Here is a 12,853-nt window from a genome sequence, read left to right on the forward strand (position 1 = left end):
GCAGTCCAAATTTCTAAGGGCATGAATCTTCCTTTGGATTCTCTTTCAAAGTCCCACAACTGCAATTCAAAACCCTAAGGGCATTAATCTTCCTTGCGATTGTCTTCTTCAAAGTTACACAATGCGGATGCGGGTCCCGGACTCGCAAATGCCTGGTATATTCTCCAGGACTTTTATGCAACCCACATTCTTTATGGGTGCATATCACAGATCCGCTCTTCACCTGCTACTCTCTCTTGCCAGGACATTTGTCACATAACTCTTTATACAACTTGGTTGTGGGTCTCAGACTGGCAAATGCCTGTTTTACTCTACTGCCAGAACTTTTGTACAACAAAACTCTTCTCTTTCTTAATCTGGATGTGGGCCCCAGACTCACACAATGTCAGGCAGCAACCTTCTCCATGCTTTCCTCATCAAGTGGGTCAGCGAACCTCTACTTGGCAATTCGCTAGTTTATTTTACTTCACAGGGCTTCACCACCACTCAAATAGTCTCTTAAGGCTTTACCGGGATCTGCGACATTCGTTGTGAAGCGACCCGGACTCCCACCTCTTCCCAATGGGCTCCCCGGTTTCAGGTAGTCACATCAGCGTTCCTCGCACTGCCCGATTGTTGCTGCTGCTTCCCGTTGATTTGCAGAACACCTTGCTTCTGCTTGCCTTCCCATTTGGTCTCCAGCGTCCTCTGACAGCCACGCGCTGTCTCTGACTTCACCCTGGCAGACCGCTGGTTATTCAGTGCTCAGGAATCAGTGTTTCCCAGAGTGCACCAAGCTTCTGTAGCCCTGCATTTGCTTCCCACAATCTGTCAGGTCTTCTCTGCAGCCTAGCCTTCTTTGAGTCTTCTCTGGATCTAACAGGTGCCACATGCTCCTGCCAAGTACCTCTCATTCTCTTTCGCCTTCTTGGCTTTTAAACTTCCTGGCATCAGTTGTAATATTCCAACTACTAGACCGCGTAGTTGGATTCTCAGGTTTTATGATCTCTCTTACTCTCGCCCTCCTCCCCGTCTCAATGTTTTGGGACGGCTTTACTGGGGATTAGAGACAAGTTAATTGTTGGTTATGAATGAAGATTTTTGTTTGACTTTACAATGTATCACGTAGTTTTGTAGAATTACTGGGGAGTTATGATCTTAATAAAGACATCTTGTCCTGATATTACCACAGAATCTCGAAGAGAGGGATGTTGGATCTATGTTGTTCTTTTCAACTGGGTAAATACCAGGTCTCATCGTATAAAGTCTCACTCCCCCCCTGAGGGTCGCCTCCCCTCATGTGATCCTCTCTCACATAGCCACCCCCAGGGTCAGGATCAGGTAACAGTTGCAGTCCCCCACATGAGGAGAGGCTACCTTTGGGAAAGGAGTGATGACATCATCAGATTCATCACAATGTGCATATTCTCACATAGTAAACCTTGATTCTATCTACATGATGTTCACAAAATAATAACAGGTTATTTTCCAGTTGCATTTTTCTTTTTATGCCAACAGCCAGGAATCTGAAAAATGTTTCATGCTTCGCGAGTGTACTTAAGAAGATTTAGAATTCATAATATTTATTTTCATAAAACCCAGCATAATAGTACCACATTAGTTAATAGATGGTTGAACACCCAGTGAATTCAATATTTTGTAGAAAATGAAGGAGAGAATAGCCTTAAAGATCAACATGGATATCTGGGGCTAGGCCTCTTCCACAGGCACTCTGGAGCACTTGCCAACATTTATGAAAGCAGCTGAAAATGCACCCTTTCACGATGCGCAGGTGTTTATTTTTATTTGGGTACGCATTTTACAACCAAATTCCAAACATTTGTTTATATAACACTAATTTCTGACAATCATGATTGGTGTATGCCACACACCATAGACGAATCCATTTTATTCATGTTCTTGCACAGTGGTTGTTTTACAAATCAATGAAGACTGCTTATATTGTCTTCCAAGGAAGTAAACATGATGTTGTGCTTGGCAAAGGAGGGTAAGCTTTCACCACTTTCCCAATGAAAAATCAGTAGTATGTAAAGCAAGTCAAATCGAGAATTGCCATTTTATACTTTCTTCTGTAGAAGTTAATGCAACATCTTTAAAGACAACAGAGTATCACCCTATCTCCCTTTCTCCTGTAAAAATCATTACAATTACATGAAAGTAAATGGTGAATCACATACGAGCAGTCCTAGGGGCGGGGTGATGCTCGTGAGTAGTTTTACTTTGATTTCAAATCAATTTTTGTCCTGTTTCAGTTGCTTTTGTGGAGGGATTTGTGTTCTTTTTGCAATTGTTGTCTGTCTAGTTTGTTGTATTGTGTTTTTTTTGGACTCTCACCCCGTTTTCTGAGCTGGTTTGCATCTAGAGTATACAGTCTCTGGGGTGTTGTCCTTTGTTTGCTTCTGGCTTTCTTACTGTCCCCACCATCCCCCTTGCAATCGGCTTGAACAGTCCTGTGTCTCACTGACCCTTCTGCAGCCACCCCTCCTCTCTCCTTTTCTGCCTCTCCCCTTTTTTCTGCTGATGAGGCTTCGAGACAAGTCCGATCTATGAAAGTCTCGTCAACACAGGTCCACCCCTGCTCCTCCAAAACTATTAAGGACCACATCGACTCCTTGGCTCCTGCCCTTGCTGACTTCTGCAATCACTCCTTCACCTCTGGAGTCTTCCCATCCCCTCTCAAGCACTCCCTTGTGCACCCCCTTCTTAAGAAACCCTCTTCCGACCCGTCCTGCCCAGGTAACTATCGCCCTATCTCTATCACTCCTTTCCTGGGCAAGCTCCTGGAGAAACTTGCCATCTCCCAGCTTAATCTCCATGCCGAATCTGTTGGCAGCCTTCATGACCATCAGTCTGGTTTCAGAGCTGCCAGAAGCACGGAAACTGCTCTCCTGAACATCCGTGAGGTCCTGCTCTCGAACCTTGACTCTAACATTCCTTGTGTTCTCATTTTGCTTGATCTCTCTTCTGCCTTTGATACTGTCAACCATACTATCCTGCTCAACCGTCTCCGTGATAACCTGGGTATCACTGGTCAGGCTCTGGCTTGGCTGACCTCTTTCCTCTCAAATCGACCCTCCCAGGTCCAACTGGGGCCTTTCCCGTCTGACATCTTTTTCTCTACCTGTGGTGTCCCCCAGGGTTCTAACCTCTCTCCCTGGCTGTTCAACCAGTATCTGGCACTTCTCGCCCACCGCATCGCTGCTCTCTGCCCCAACTTTCAGTGCTATGCGGATGATACCCAGCTCATTTTCAGGCTACCCTCGGCCTCCTCTTCTCCTTCCCTCATCTCTGACTGTCTTTCTGCTATCCAGAAATGGTGTGCCGCCAACGATCTCTGCCTTAATGCCAGTAAGACCGAGATTCTACTCATCGGCACACCCACTCCCTCCTTCCCTGCAGCTCTCTGGCCGGCCTCTCTTGGCCCTCTTCCTGCTCCTACCTGCAAGGCAAAAAACCTCGGGGTCATCTTCGACTCCAAACTCTCCTTCTCTCCTCACATTTCTGACGTTTCTAAGAAGTCACACTACCAGCTGCACCTCCTCAGAGGTATCCTTCCTTTTCTCTCCTTCCCCCAGAAGCTCACTGTCTCCAGAGCCCTGGTTCTCTCGAAGCTGGACTACTGTAACAGCCTCTATCTAAATCTTCCTGCCTCTACTCTCCGCCCTCTGCAACTCATCCAGAACAGGACTGCGAGACTTGTCCTTGGCCTCAAGCCCAGGGACCGTATCTCTCCAGGACTGAAATCGCTACACTGGCTCCCTGTGGCTGCGAGGATTAAGTTGAAAACCCTCTGCATTGTCCACAAGGCCTTCTGGGGCCTGGGGCCAAAATACCTTCAACTCTCCCTTCCTAAATATCTTCCTTCTCGAGCACTTCGCTCATCCGCCTCCAACTCCCTCAGGGTCAGCCGCTTCTCCAAGCAACGAGTTGGGGGGAGATCTCTCTCTGCAGCAGGGGCCTCCCTCTGGAACAGCCTTCCTGCCTCCCTGAAACTTGAGGAGAACCATCTCTGGTTCCGGAGGCACCTCAAAACCTTCCTCTTTGCTTCTGCTTTCTCTCCCCCTCTCCCCTGCTAAATCACTGTAACTGTACTGAATCAGCAACTGGGCCACTCACCATTCTCGGTCCTTGGCCCAGCCACTCTCCCCTGCACTTCCTTCCTGGCAACCCCTGCACTGCGGGACTGTCTCTATATCCCTACAGCCCCCCTTCCCAGCACTTGTCTGCACTTATCTTGCACTTGCCACCAGCTGGCCCTTATTATTTATCTTGTTTGTTACTAACCCTTTACTGCACTTTCCCCTCTCCCTTTCCCCCTCGCACTTTTCCCGTCCCCCCTACCCATGCACTTGCGCGATCTGAATGACACCTGGCCTAGTAGGATCATTGTCTGTCTCCCCTTGTTCCCCCCTCCCCGCCTCGTCGCGCCTTGAAACACTTGTGTATAGGCGCGTTACAAATGCCATATCATATCATATCATATCACTGTCTCTATTCCTGGCGGCCATTTCCACTTGCCTTCCTGACTAATCTAAAAGCATCCTGCAAGGAAACCACTTGAAGAGCAGTCTTAGGGGCGGGTTGATGCTCAGTGAGTAGTTTTACTTTGATTTCAATCAGTTTTTGGCATGTTTCAGGTGCTTTTGTGGAGGGATTTGTGAGCTTTTTTCAATCGTTGTCTGGCTAGTTTATGGTATTCTGTGAGGTTTATCTTGTGTTTTTTGTTGACTCCCACCCTGTTTTCTGATCTGGTCTGTATCTAGAGTGTACAGTCTCTGGGGTGTAGTCCTTTGTTTATTTCTGGCTTTCTTAAAGTCCCCACCCTCCCCCTCGCAATCGGCTGGAACAGTCAGGTGTCACTCTGCCTCTATTCCTAGTAGCCATTTCCACTTGCCTTCCTGACTTTAATCTAAAAGCATCCTGCAAGAAAATCACTTGAAGAGCAGTCTTATGGGCGGGTTGATACTCAGTGAGTAGTTTTACTTGATTTCAATCCATTTTTGGCCTGTTTCTGGTGCTTTTATGTAGGGATTTGTGTGCTTTTTGCAATCGTTTTTTGCCTAGTTTGTGGTATTCTGTGGGGTTTATCTTGTGTTTAATATGGACCCCCACCCCGTTTTCTGAGCGGATCTGCATTTAGAGTGAAGGATCAACATACGTCATATTTAAATAGAACTGTTAAAGACTAGCATGCGTCACATCCAGATAGAATTTTGAAGATAATCATACATGACATCTAGATGGAAGTGTGCAGATAATCGTGTGCCTCGTATACATAGCATTGTGGAGATTAGCCTGCGTCACATTTAGACAGAATTGTGACGATAATTATGTGTCACATCTAGATAGAATTGTGGAGATAATCATGCATAACATCTAGATAGAAGTGTGAAGAAAATCAAGTGTCTCATACACATAAAATTGTGGAGATTAGCCTGCATCACATTTAGATAGAATTGTGGCGATTAGCCTACGTCATATTTAGATAGAATTGTGAAGATGGTGAATCGACATTGACTGTTCATACTCCCTAGATACGAATAAGATAGGATACACCTGAGTGGAGAATCCCCCTTTGCTCTTTCTCTCAAAGAAGATAAAGCAAGTCACTCAGTAACTTTTTGGGAAAGATTGATGAGACTGGGCCACCCGTTTTAAGAAGGAGGGAATGCCTATAATTTAGGAATCTTCTTAATGTAAAATCAGCAATGTTGTAGTTAAACATACATATCCTTACCTTTAACCTCACATCACTGTCCGTGCACATCCATATATGTCTAATTTTCCTGCAAAGCATTATGGGTATTTGTGTCTGTGAGTATTGACACTGCATCTCATTGCCGCTGATATGCAGACAGGTGCTTCTTAGTTATGTAATGGTATTTTTCCAGTTTCTGTACACTCTTTAACATCTGTCATATTGATTCTTGCCTTCTAGCTCCATCAAGAATGAGCAAGAGGAGGCAGTGCCCACTAGGTGAGTTCCACTCTCTGCATCATCCGCCATCAGACTGGAATTCGAATTTTTGTTATCTCATGTTGTAGGGCTTTCAAGGACACCTAGTCAGTGCTGTACGGGAATGTAAAGCTGTTTGTGGTTGGATGGGAAGGGTACATGGCATTGTTAGTGATGCACTTTTAGCATCCTCCATGGTGACAGATATATTTTGGTGGTCTCAAAAGGAGATTGTGTTGTTTTTAAATTGGGCATTAGTGATGTTTCTCGTGTTTTGGCGGGGGGGGAATGGGGAACTGGATGGGGCTAGAGAACATAAGAGAGAGGTTGCAAGTAATGCACCTGGTTGTAAGATAATCACGGCTGCAGTATTTCCTTTGGTGTGGATGGTGGCAGACATGCATTATGTGATTTTAAGAAGGCTCGAGAGGCCATAGCAAGGCTGGTGGAGAATTTTGTAGTTATCATTCTGGGAGTCAGTCATAGCGGGTGAAATAGAATCAGATATCTGGTGATCTGATCTAATTCTACACGTGAGATTCTGAAATGTCTGTGTCTGGAGGCCAGAAAATTGTGTGAATTGTAAAATATTCTTGTGCAATCCTTCTCTTTGCAGGGACCAGATTTTAAGGAGACACCAAGCCAAGGGCATCAGGTACAGAACAATATGTGGCAGGCATGCATTTCATGTAACTGTGAATTTGGGATTGAGGAAATGACACTGTACTGTGTGTGGGTATGAAACAGGTTCTGGTTAGCAATCACAGCTTTGCAGTGCACTGTTCGGTCTGTGTGTGATTCTGAAACCAGGTCAAGGAAGGAGCAGGGACAGATATGGGAAAATATCACTTTCTTGCAACCAGTAGGATTGGTCGTTCCATGCAAACCACTCACTACTTCATAAGTGTGGGTTCTTGGCTCTATCAGCAAGAAGACAGGAATGCAACCTGTTGAAGCTTCCGGTCGGTCGAAATGTTCCTGCCAACTGGGGTAAGAGACAGGCCTGCCCAATCCCAGAACGCCACCATGGCACATTCAAGGACACCAGCAAGCTCTGTTACAAGAGGCCTGGATTTCCCTAAAATGATAATAAATGTGTGGTCACATCTTTCAAATGTTTAGTAAATGTAGAAACAATGATTGGTGCAGGGTTCATGCTGCTATGTGTACCAATCAAATATTCTCTTACAACCAGGCAAACTATTCATTGGACAGTGGAAGCTAATTCAGTTAATTTAATAAAATGCTTCCCACAAATTGGTGGCTGACTATCGATATTTGTCACCTTTTCTAACCTTCTCCTCTAAGTCAACACAATTAAATTCTGATCTATGTGTGGGACACAGTCCTTCGGTGCGCCATTTGCATGCTGAGCCGATGTGCACGTGGTTTTGTGTAAACAAGAGGGTAACAGGACAGCTGTTGCCCATCTGCCTCATCATCCTCAAATAAGCAGTAATTGACCTCTTTTGTTCAATGTCCATCCATGAGCAGGCAGCAGGCGTGACTTCCTCTTTACATGAAGCATTAAGCCTATAGTTGAGACCTGGGTTTATAACCTGCAAATTATCCAAGCAACAAAAGCTGAAGTAATCATCAACTCTCGGCAAAAAAGCAAACCTTCTGAAAATAGAGAATACATTGCTCATTGTACAGTGTCCCAAAGTGACTCGTCTTTAAAATGTTCCACGGCCTGAGTAAAGCTGTGGTGAGCCCTCCTAATGCATAGTATACTTTCAGCTCTTAGAAAGATTGGGCATATGTTGCAGCGGTTTTGGTCAGGAAAATGCATTGAAAAGCAGAGAAATTTAGAAAAGAATTATTTAATAAAAACTATTTAACAATGCACAAAATATTTTTTGAAACTTGTAGTGCATTTATGTTTTCAAAAGCTAACTTTTACACTGCTTTTGTCATATGTTTCTTAATTTGCAAACTCTGATAAATGTCTGAATTTGAGCTTTGATTTTCTTTGCTAGAAAATAAGCACAAAATTTAGAGCCACGCAGTCCTGATCTGACAAGAGATTTAGACAGAACTTGCGTTCTCTTCTTTAAAGAGACATAGGGCCTCATTACGGCTTTGGCGCTACCCATGCCGTTATTGGCTGCCTCCAAAACCAGGTCCGGGTTCCCTGAATGGGGAATTACCGAGCCATTCCGAGTTTGGAGGGCCCGGTAATTCCTCCTTCAGGGAACCCGGGCCCGGACCTTCCCCATTCCCATTCGAGCCCCCCTGGGTGCAGGGTGCAGGGAGCTAACAACGGGCCGATTACGACCGGCCCGTTGTTAGCTTCCTGGTTTTACCTGGCGTCCTTACCGGGTCCCGCGAGGGGATCTCGTACTCAGGCATAATGGGTTTAACGGGTCTGCATCCATTAGCGGCACCCGTAAACCCATTCCGCCTGACTCGTAATGAGGCCCATAGACTTTAGCGACACAAATGCGGTCATGTTAAAAACATCATACATAATTTGCAGGGAGAGGGTCACAACCACTAACACTTGGGTGCTGGCAGTACTCTATATGCAACTTTGATTATTTTTGGGAAGGACGGTATATCTGGGCCACTTCCCAAAATCATTAGTTCATGTCCCCCGCCATGAAGGTGTATGGTTACAGGATTACCATTAATCCCTTAGATTCTGTGTGATTGATTGATTTTTGCAGGTGAAACAACAAGTATACTCCATAGGGATTCCAGCAACTCCACCCATTAAAAATTCAATGCTAGTGGAGATGTGGTGAGGCAGGAATGCACATTTCGCTACATCTCCCAGATTTGAGCTACAAATGCCCAAAAATGATATGCATCCCAATTTACTGGTGGGGCACTTGCCTCCACCAATATATTATGATGTGTCCATTGTAACAGAGCTTTTAAAATTGCCTCTGATTGCCAAATGACCAGATGCACTGTTATTTATGCTGCTTTAGAGGTAGCCTTTTTGGCAAGTACCGCAAGCAAGAACAACATTCTTCTTCTAAAAATGTCTGTATATTTTTAATTTTTGTTTACACATTTTCCTTAATTTGAGTATTAAATTAAATTCTCATAAAAATAAATATTTAACTTTTTTTCCTTTTCTTTGATTTTACAAAAACACGGTATGAATTTTCATTGACAATTTGTTCTTAACACGATCAAATTAATTATTAATCAAATAATTACCCACTGTCATTCTGCCGAATAAACACAAAGAAAATATTTGTTATTCAAAACAGCAGCAGAAACATACAGCCATCTTTAGTGCGATTTCTCAACAAAAGAAATACACCTGAGAGGTTTTTTGTGTAGTTGGTGCCATCTGAATGAATGATGTTTGAGGAGAGTGGCAGCGCAGCAGCTTTCCCTTCCCCTGACATACCAAGGCTCCGTCCCACCCAATTAGGTTTAGGCTGGTGCTTTATCGCCTGCAAATCATTTAGTCAAGCCATAAGAATACACAAAAGCTGCAAAAATTAACCAATTCGGCTTCAGGGTTTATTTGATATACTCCCTAATCATCATTTTCTTTTTCTAACTAATATATGGTAACACTAGCTTCTACTTTTTACACAGAGCCAATGCACTGCCTTGTGTGTCATTTCATATGCAATGAGGCATGGTTTTGCCTCTCACCTGGGTGCAGCCAAAGTCATATAGATGCATTTGGCGGTTCTATGTCTTTATCTCGATTATTAAAGGCCGCACCAAAAAAGGACCGATTTTTTTTGCTCGATTTGACCGGCCTTTAATATTCTAAATACTTGAATACCTCTCTCTCTCTCTCTCCGCCCTTTGAAATCGGGGTTTCACTTCCGAACACCCCCTTCAACCTCTCCACCAGCCCAACCTCATCTCATTCTCACAGCCACCTTTCCCACAGCACCCCTTTACATACCAAAACACTCAGAAACACACACAGGCAGACACACTCCTTCCCGCAGCCCCCAACCCACCACAAACACTGTCCTCTTTTATACACACAAGCATGCAAACACACACTTACCTGTAACCAGTCTTCCCCAGCCCATCTCGGTCGCCTGTCAGCCCCTGTGCACTCTCGTGTGCTTCAGGGGCGCGATAGTTCCGCTTTAGAAAGACTGCCTTTCTAAATCGTTTTTTTTTAATCGTTTTTTTAAAAAAGGTCTTTTGACCTAGACCGCATTTGGCTCAGAACACACACGACTGGAAACAGTTTCTAGGATTAGAAGAATGATTGGTCGCAATTAGTCATGTCAAAGAAAACTCACAATATTTGCTAACAAAATGAGGTTCACTTGGCCTCTTAGACCATGTGAGGCTGTCTCAAAGAAGCACTATGCTATGCATTGCGCTATGCATGCACACACTGCACCACGCTGTGTGTGCATTTAATGCATGAATAATGAAGGACGTGTGACAGCTCCTCATGGTATCTCGTGTGGTACAGGCCCAGAGGAGCTGTGGGAGGGCTCCTCAGTGAACTGTGCTGTGTGTGGGGTCTGATATGGTCACAGTTGAGCAGTGCCAGCTCTCACCTTGCCATACCAATGCGTGGTGTGATTGGGCCGCTAGTTGTCACCATAGTGCTAGGCTATATGTCAGGAAGTCTTCACTTGCTGCTGTTGGGGATTTCACACTACAAGCTGCACGATGGCCATATCAACATTGCTGAAATGTTTCCAAAGTGATGGTGTGATTAGGTGGCACGATGGAAGACAAGGTTCCTAGGAAGGTCCCAGTGTCCTGAATCCTGGGGCAATTGAGTCTTTCCAGTCTTAATACCTTTATTGGTAGAACTGATGGTTCAGTGGTAGTAGTGTATCGAAAAAAAGCAGTCAACTGTGGTCTCGGCAGGGAAGCAGGTAGTTGGAAGCATAGTGCAACACGTGACAAGGTGATGCGGCCGATGCATTGCAATAGTCCATGTGACTAAAGACTAAGGCCCTAATTCACAGAAGTGTTTTATAATGGTGCAATACCATTGGAAAATGCTCTGTGAATCAGGCCCTAAGTCTCCTATTACAGCTCAGAGGGCAATGAATGGACAAATTCTCTATATTGAATGGTGAATATGGTCGTAAAAAGTAGCGGAATGGTAAACAGAGAAAAATAAAACTAGTGGAACACCACTCCTGACCGTTCCTGCTCACTTTGATCATTGCAGTTTATGAAAGCAGTTACATCATAGTGCGGCACTGGGAGTTTTGCTCAGCAGCGTAAGAGTGATGTGGCCCTGGAGAGGGATCCATGACTTTCTATTTACTAAGGATGCAATGAGCTTTAGGATCGTTCCCATTACAGGACCAGCCATGTAGGACTCCTCATCTAACAGAATGCACTCTCCACCAAAAGGGTCTGTATGAACAGCCAGCCTGATGTACTGGCCCATAAGATACAGTAAACATAGTGGTCTGATCTCTGTGTCCCACTGCTTTTATGTTATGTATTTGTAAAGAATTAGAACAAAAGCCTCATGCAAAAAGAAGGTGTCCTGTTCACTTTTTCTCCTTACGTTGTTGTGTCATTCCTTTTATAGGCGATTCCTATGCCTGGCCTGAAGAATGAACTACTAAGGTAAGAAGCTGCAATTATTGTACTTCCATTCCTTCAAGTAGTAGTAAAGCAGTATGCATTAAGTGCAAATACTAGAGAAATGAAATACACTGTTCTACACAAATCGAGATAAGCAAATAAAACCTTCCAGTTATCGAGAAATCAGAAAAGAAAATTCAAAGTCATCACATTACAAAACCTTTGGCAGTGTACATAGCAAAGTAGAGCAGCTTAAAATATCTTTAAGAAGCTTCATTGCGAAATTAAACAGGCGTAATAACCCTTGGGGTGAAGATGTATGCTTCATCCTAATTTTAAAACATTGCAATAATGCGAATTCCCAAAAGCTCAAATGAAAGACATTCCAGAGTCAGCATTGTAACATTGCTGGGTATTTTCCACCAGAAAGTGCTCTGAAATGACCTAGTTTTTTATTTTTTTTTATTTTTATTTTGTTTTTGGTTGTAAAAAAAAGCAAGTTTAATTTACACCTTTACAAAAAGAGATTCGTTTCGTTGTCATTCCTCTAATTAAAACATTCCAAACATCTACATTTCATTGCTTGATTACTAATACTTCTAAAAACGTATTTCATCATACAGAATACCAAAAATACTAAAAAGACAATTTTATACATACATTTTGCTGAAATAAGCCAGATTATTCATCTCAACATCATTTCATGAAATCACCTTTACAAGAATATGAATTAGCAAGAAACCTTTCATCGGCCTCATAATAAACTTGACCTTGTTTTGTGCCCCAGTAGTGGTTTACAGATGGTATTAAACACCCACTATACAAGAGGGACCTTTTTGCTGGAAGCGTGCACCATTTCGACATTCCAAATCATTCTCAATCACATTTACAAGTCTTACTGTTGCCAATATTATTGCGGTAGACTGGCCCCACATGCAACGTAACCAGGTAAAATTCCGTTCAAGCAATGAGTTGGACCCCAGAAATGTACCCAAACAAAGGAGCCTTTTTTGCTCGAAATAATCACAATACATAAACAGATGCTCAAGTGTTTCTGGCTGTTTCCAGCTGGAACAGAATCTACAGTAGTCCCAACAGCACCCTACCTTGAACCCAGACCAGTTCTTAATACGAGATCCCGTGTGGATCAAATCCAGACGAAATCTCATATAGGTCCGTCTAGCATTCCTGTCAGGAAATCAGAGGATATAGGACAAACGAGGGACAAGGGCATGTCTAAATTTAGCATATGTGTGAAATGAAGAATAGCCTATAATTAGGTCAGCATTGCGAGCCCAGGCATTCCTATAATGCCTGGTTTTCGCTTTTCCTGGGGAATTGATAAGCTCCTGATGTGACATGTTCAATGACCTCAAAATGTTAGACATGCGACCTTGA

At 43.7% G+C, this 12,853-nt stretch overlaps 1 protein-coding gene across 1 annotated transcript in view; it reads left to right on the top strand.

The window, feature by feature from the left end:
* The window catches only part of LOC138472411 (uncharacterized), a 227,877-nt gene that overhangs the window by 193,592 nt on the left and 21,432 nt on the right, over positions 1-12,853 (top strand). Inside the window, exons 14-16 of the mRNA XM_069610557.1 lie at positions 5,939-5,977; positions 6,573-6,611; positions 11,460-11,497. Coding sequence (XP_069466658.1) covers positions 5,939-5,977; positions 6,573-6,611; positions 11,460-11,481 — 100 coding nt within the window. The 3' untranslated portion in view covers positions 11,482-11,497. The remainder of the gene's footprint in view (positions 1-5,938; positions 5,978-6,572; positions 6,612-11,459; positions 11,498-12,853) is intronic.

This window comes from Ambystoma mexicanum, chromosome 8, assembly GCF_040938575.1.
Source record: "Ambystoma mexicanum isolate Mex_15411 chromosome 8, UKY_AmexF1_1, whole genome shotgun sequence".
NCBI lineage: Eukaryota > Metazoa > Chordata > Amphibia > Caudata > Ambystomatidae > Ambystoma > Ambystoma mexicanum.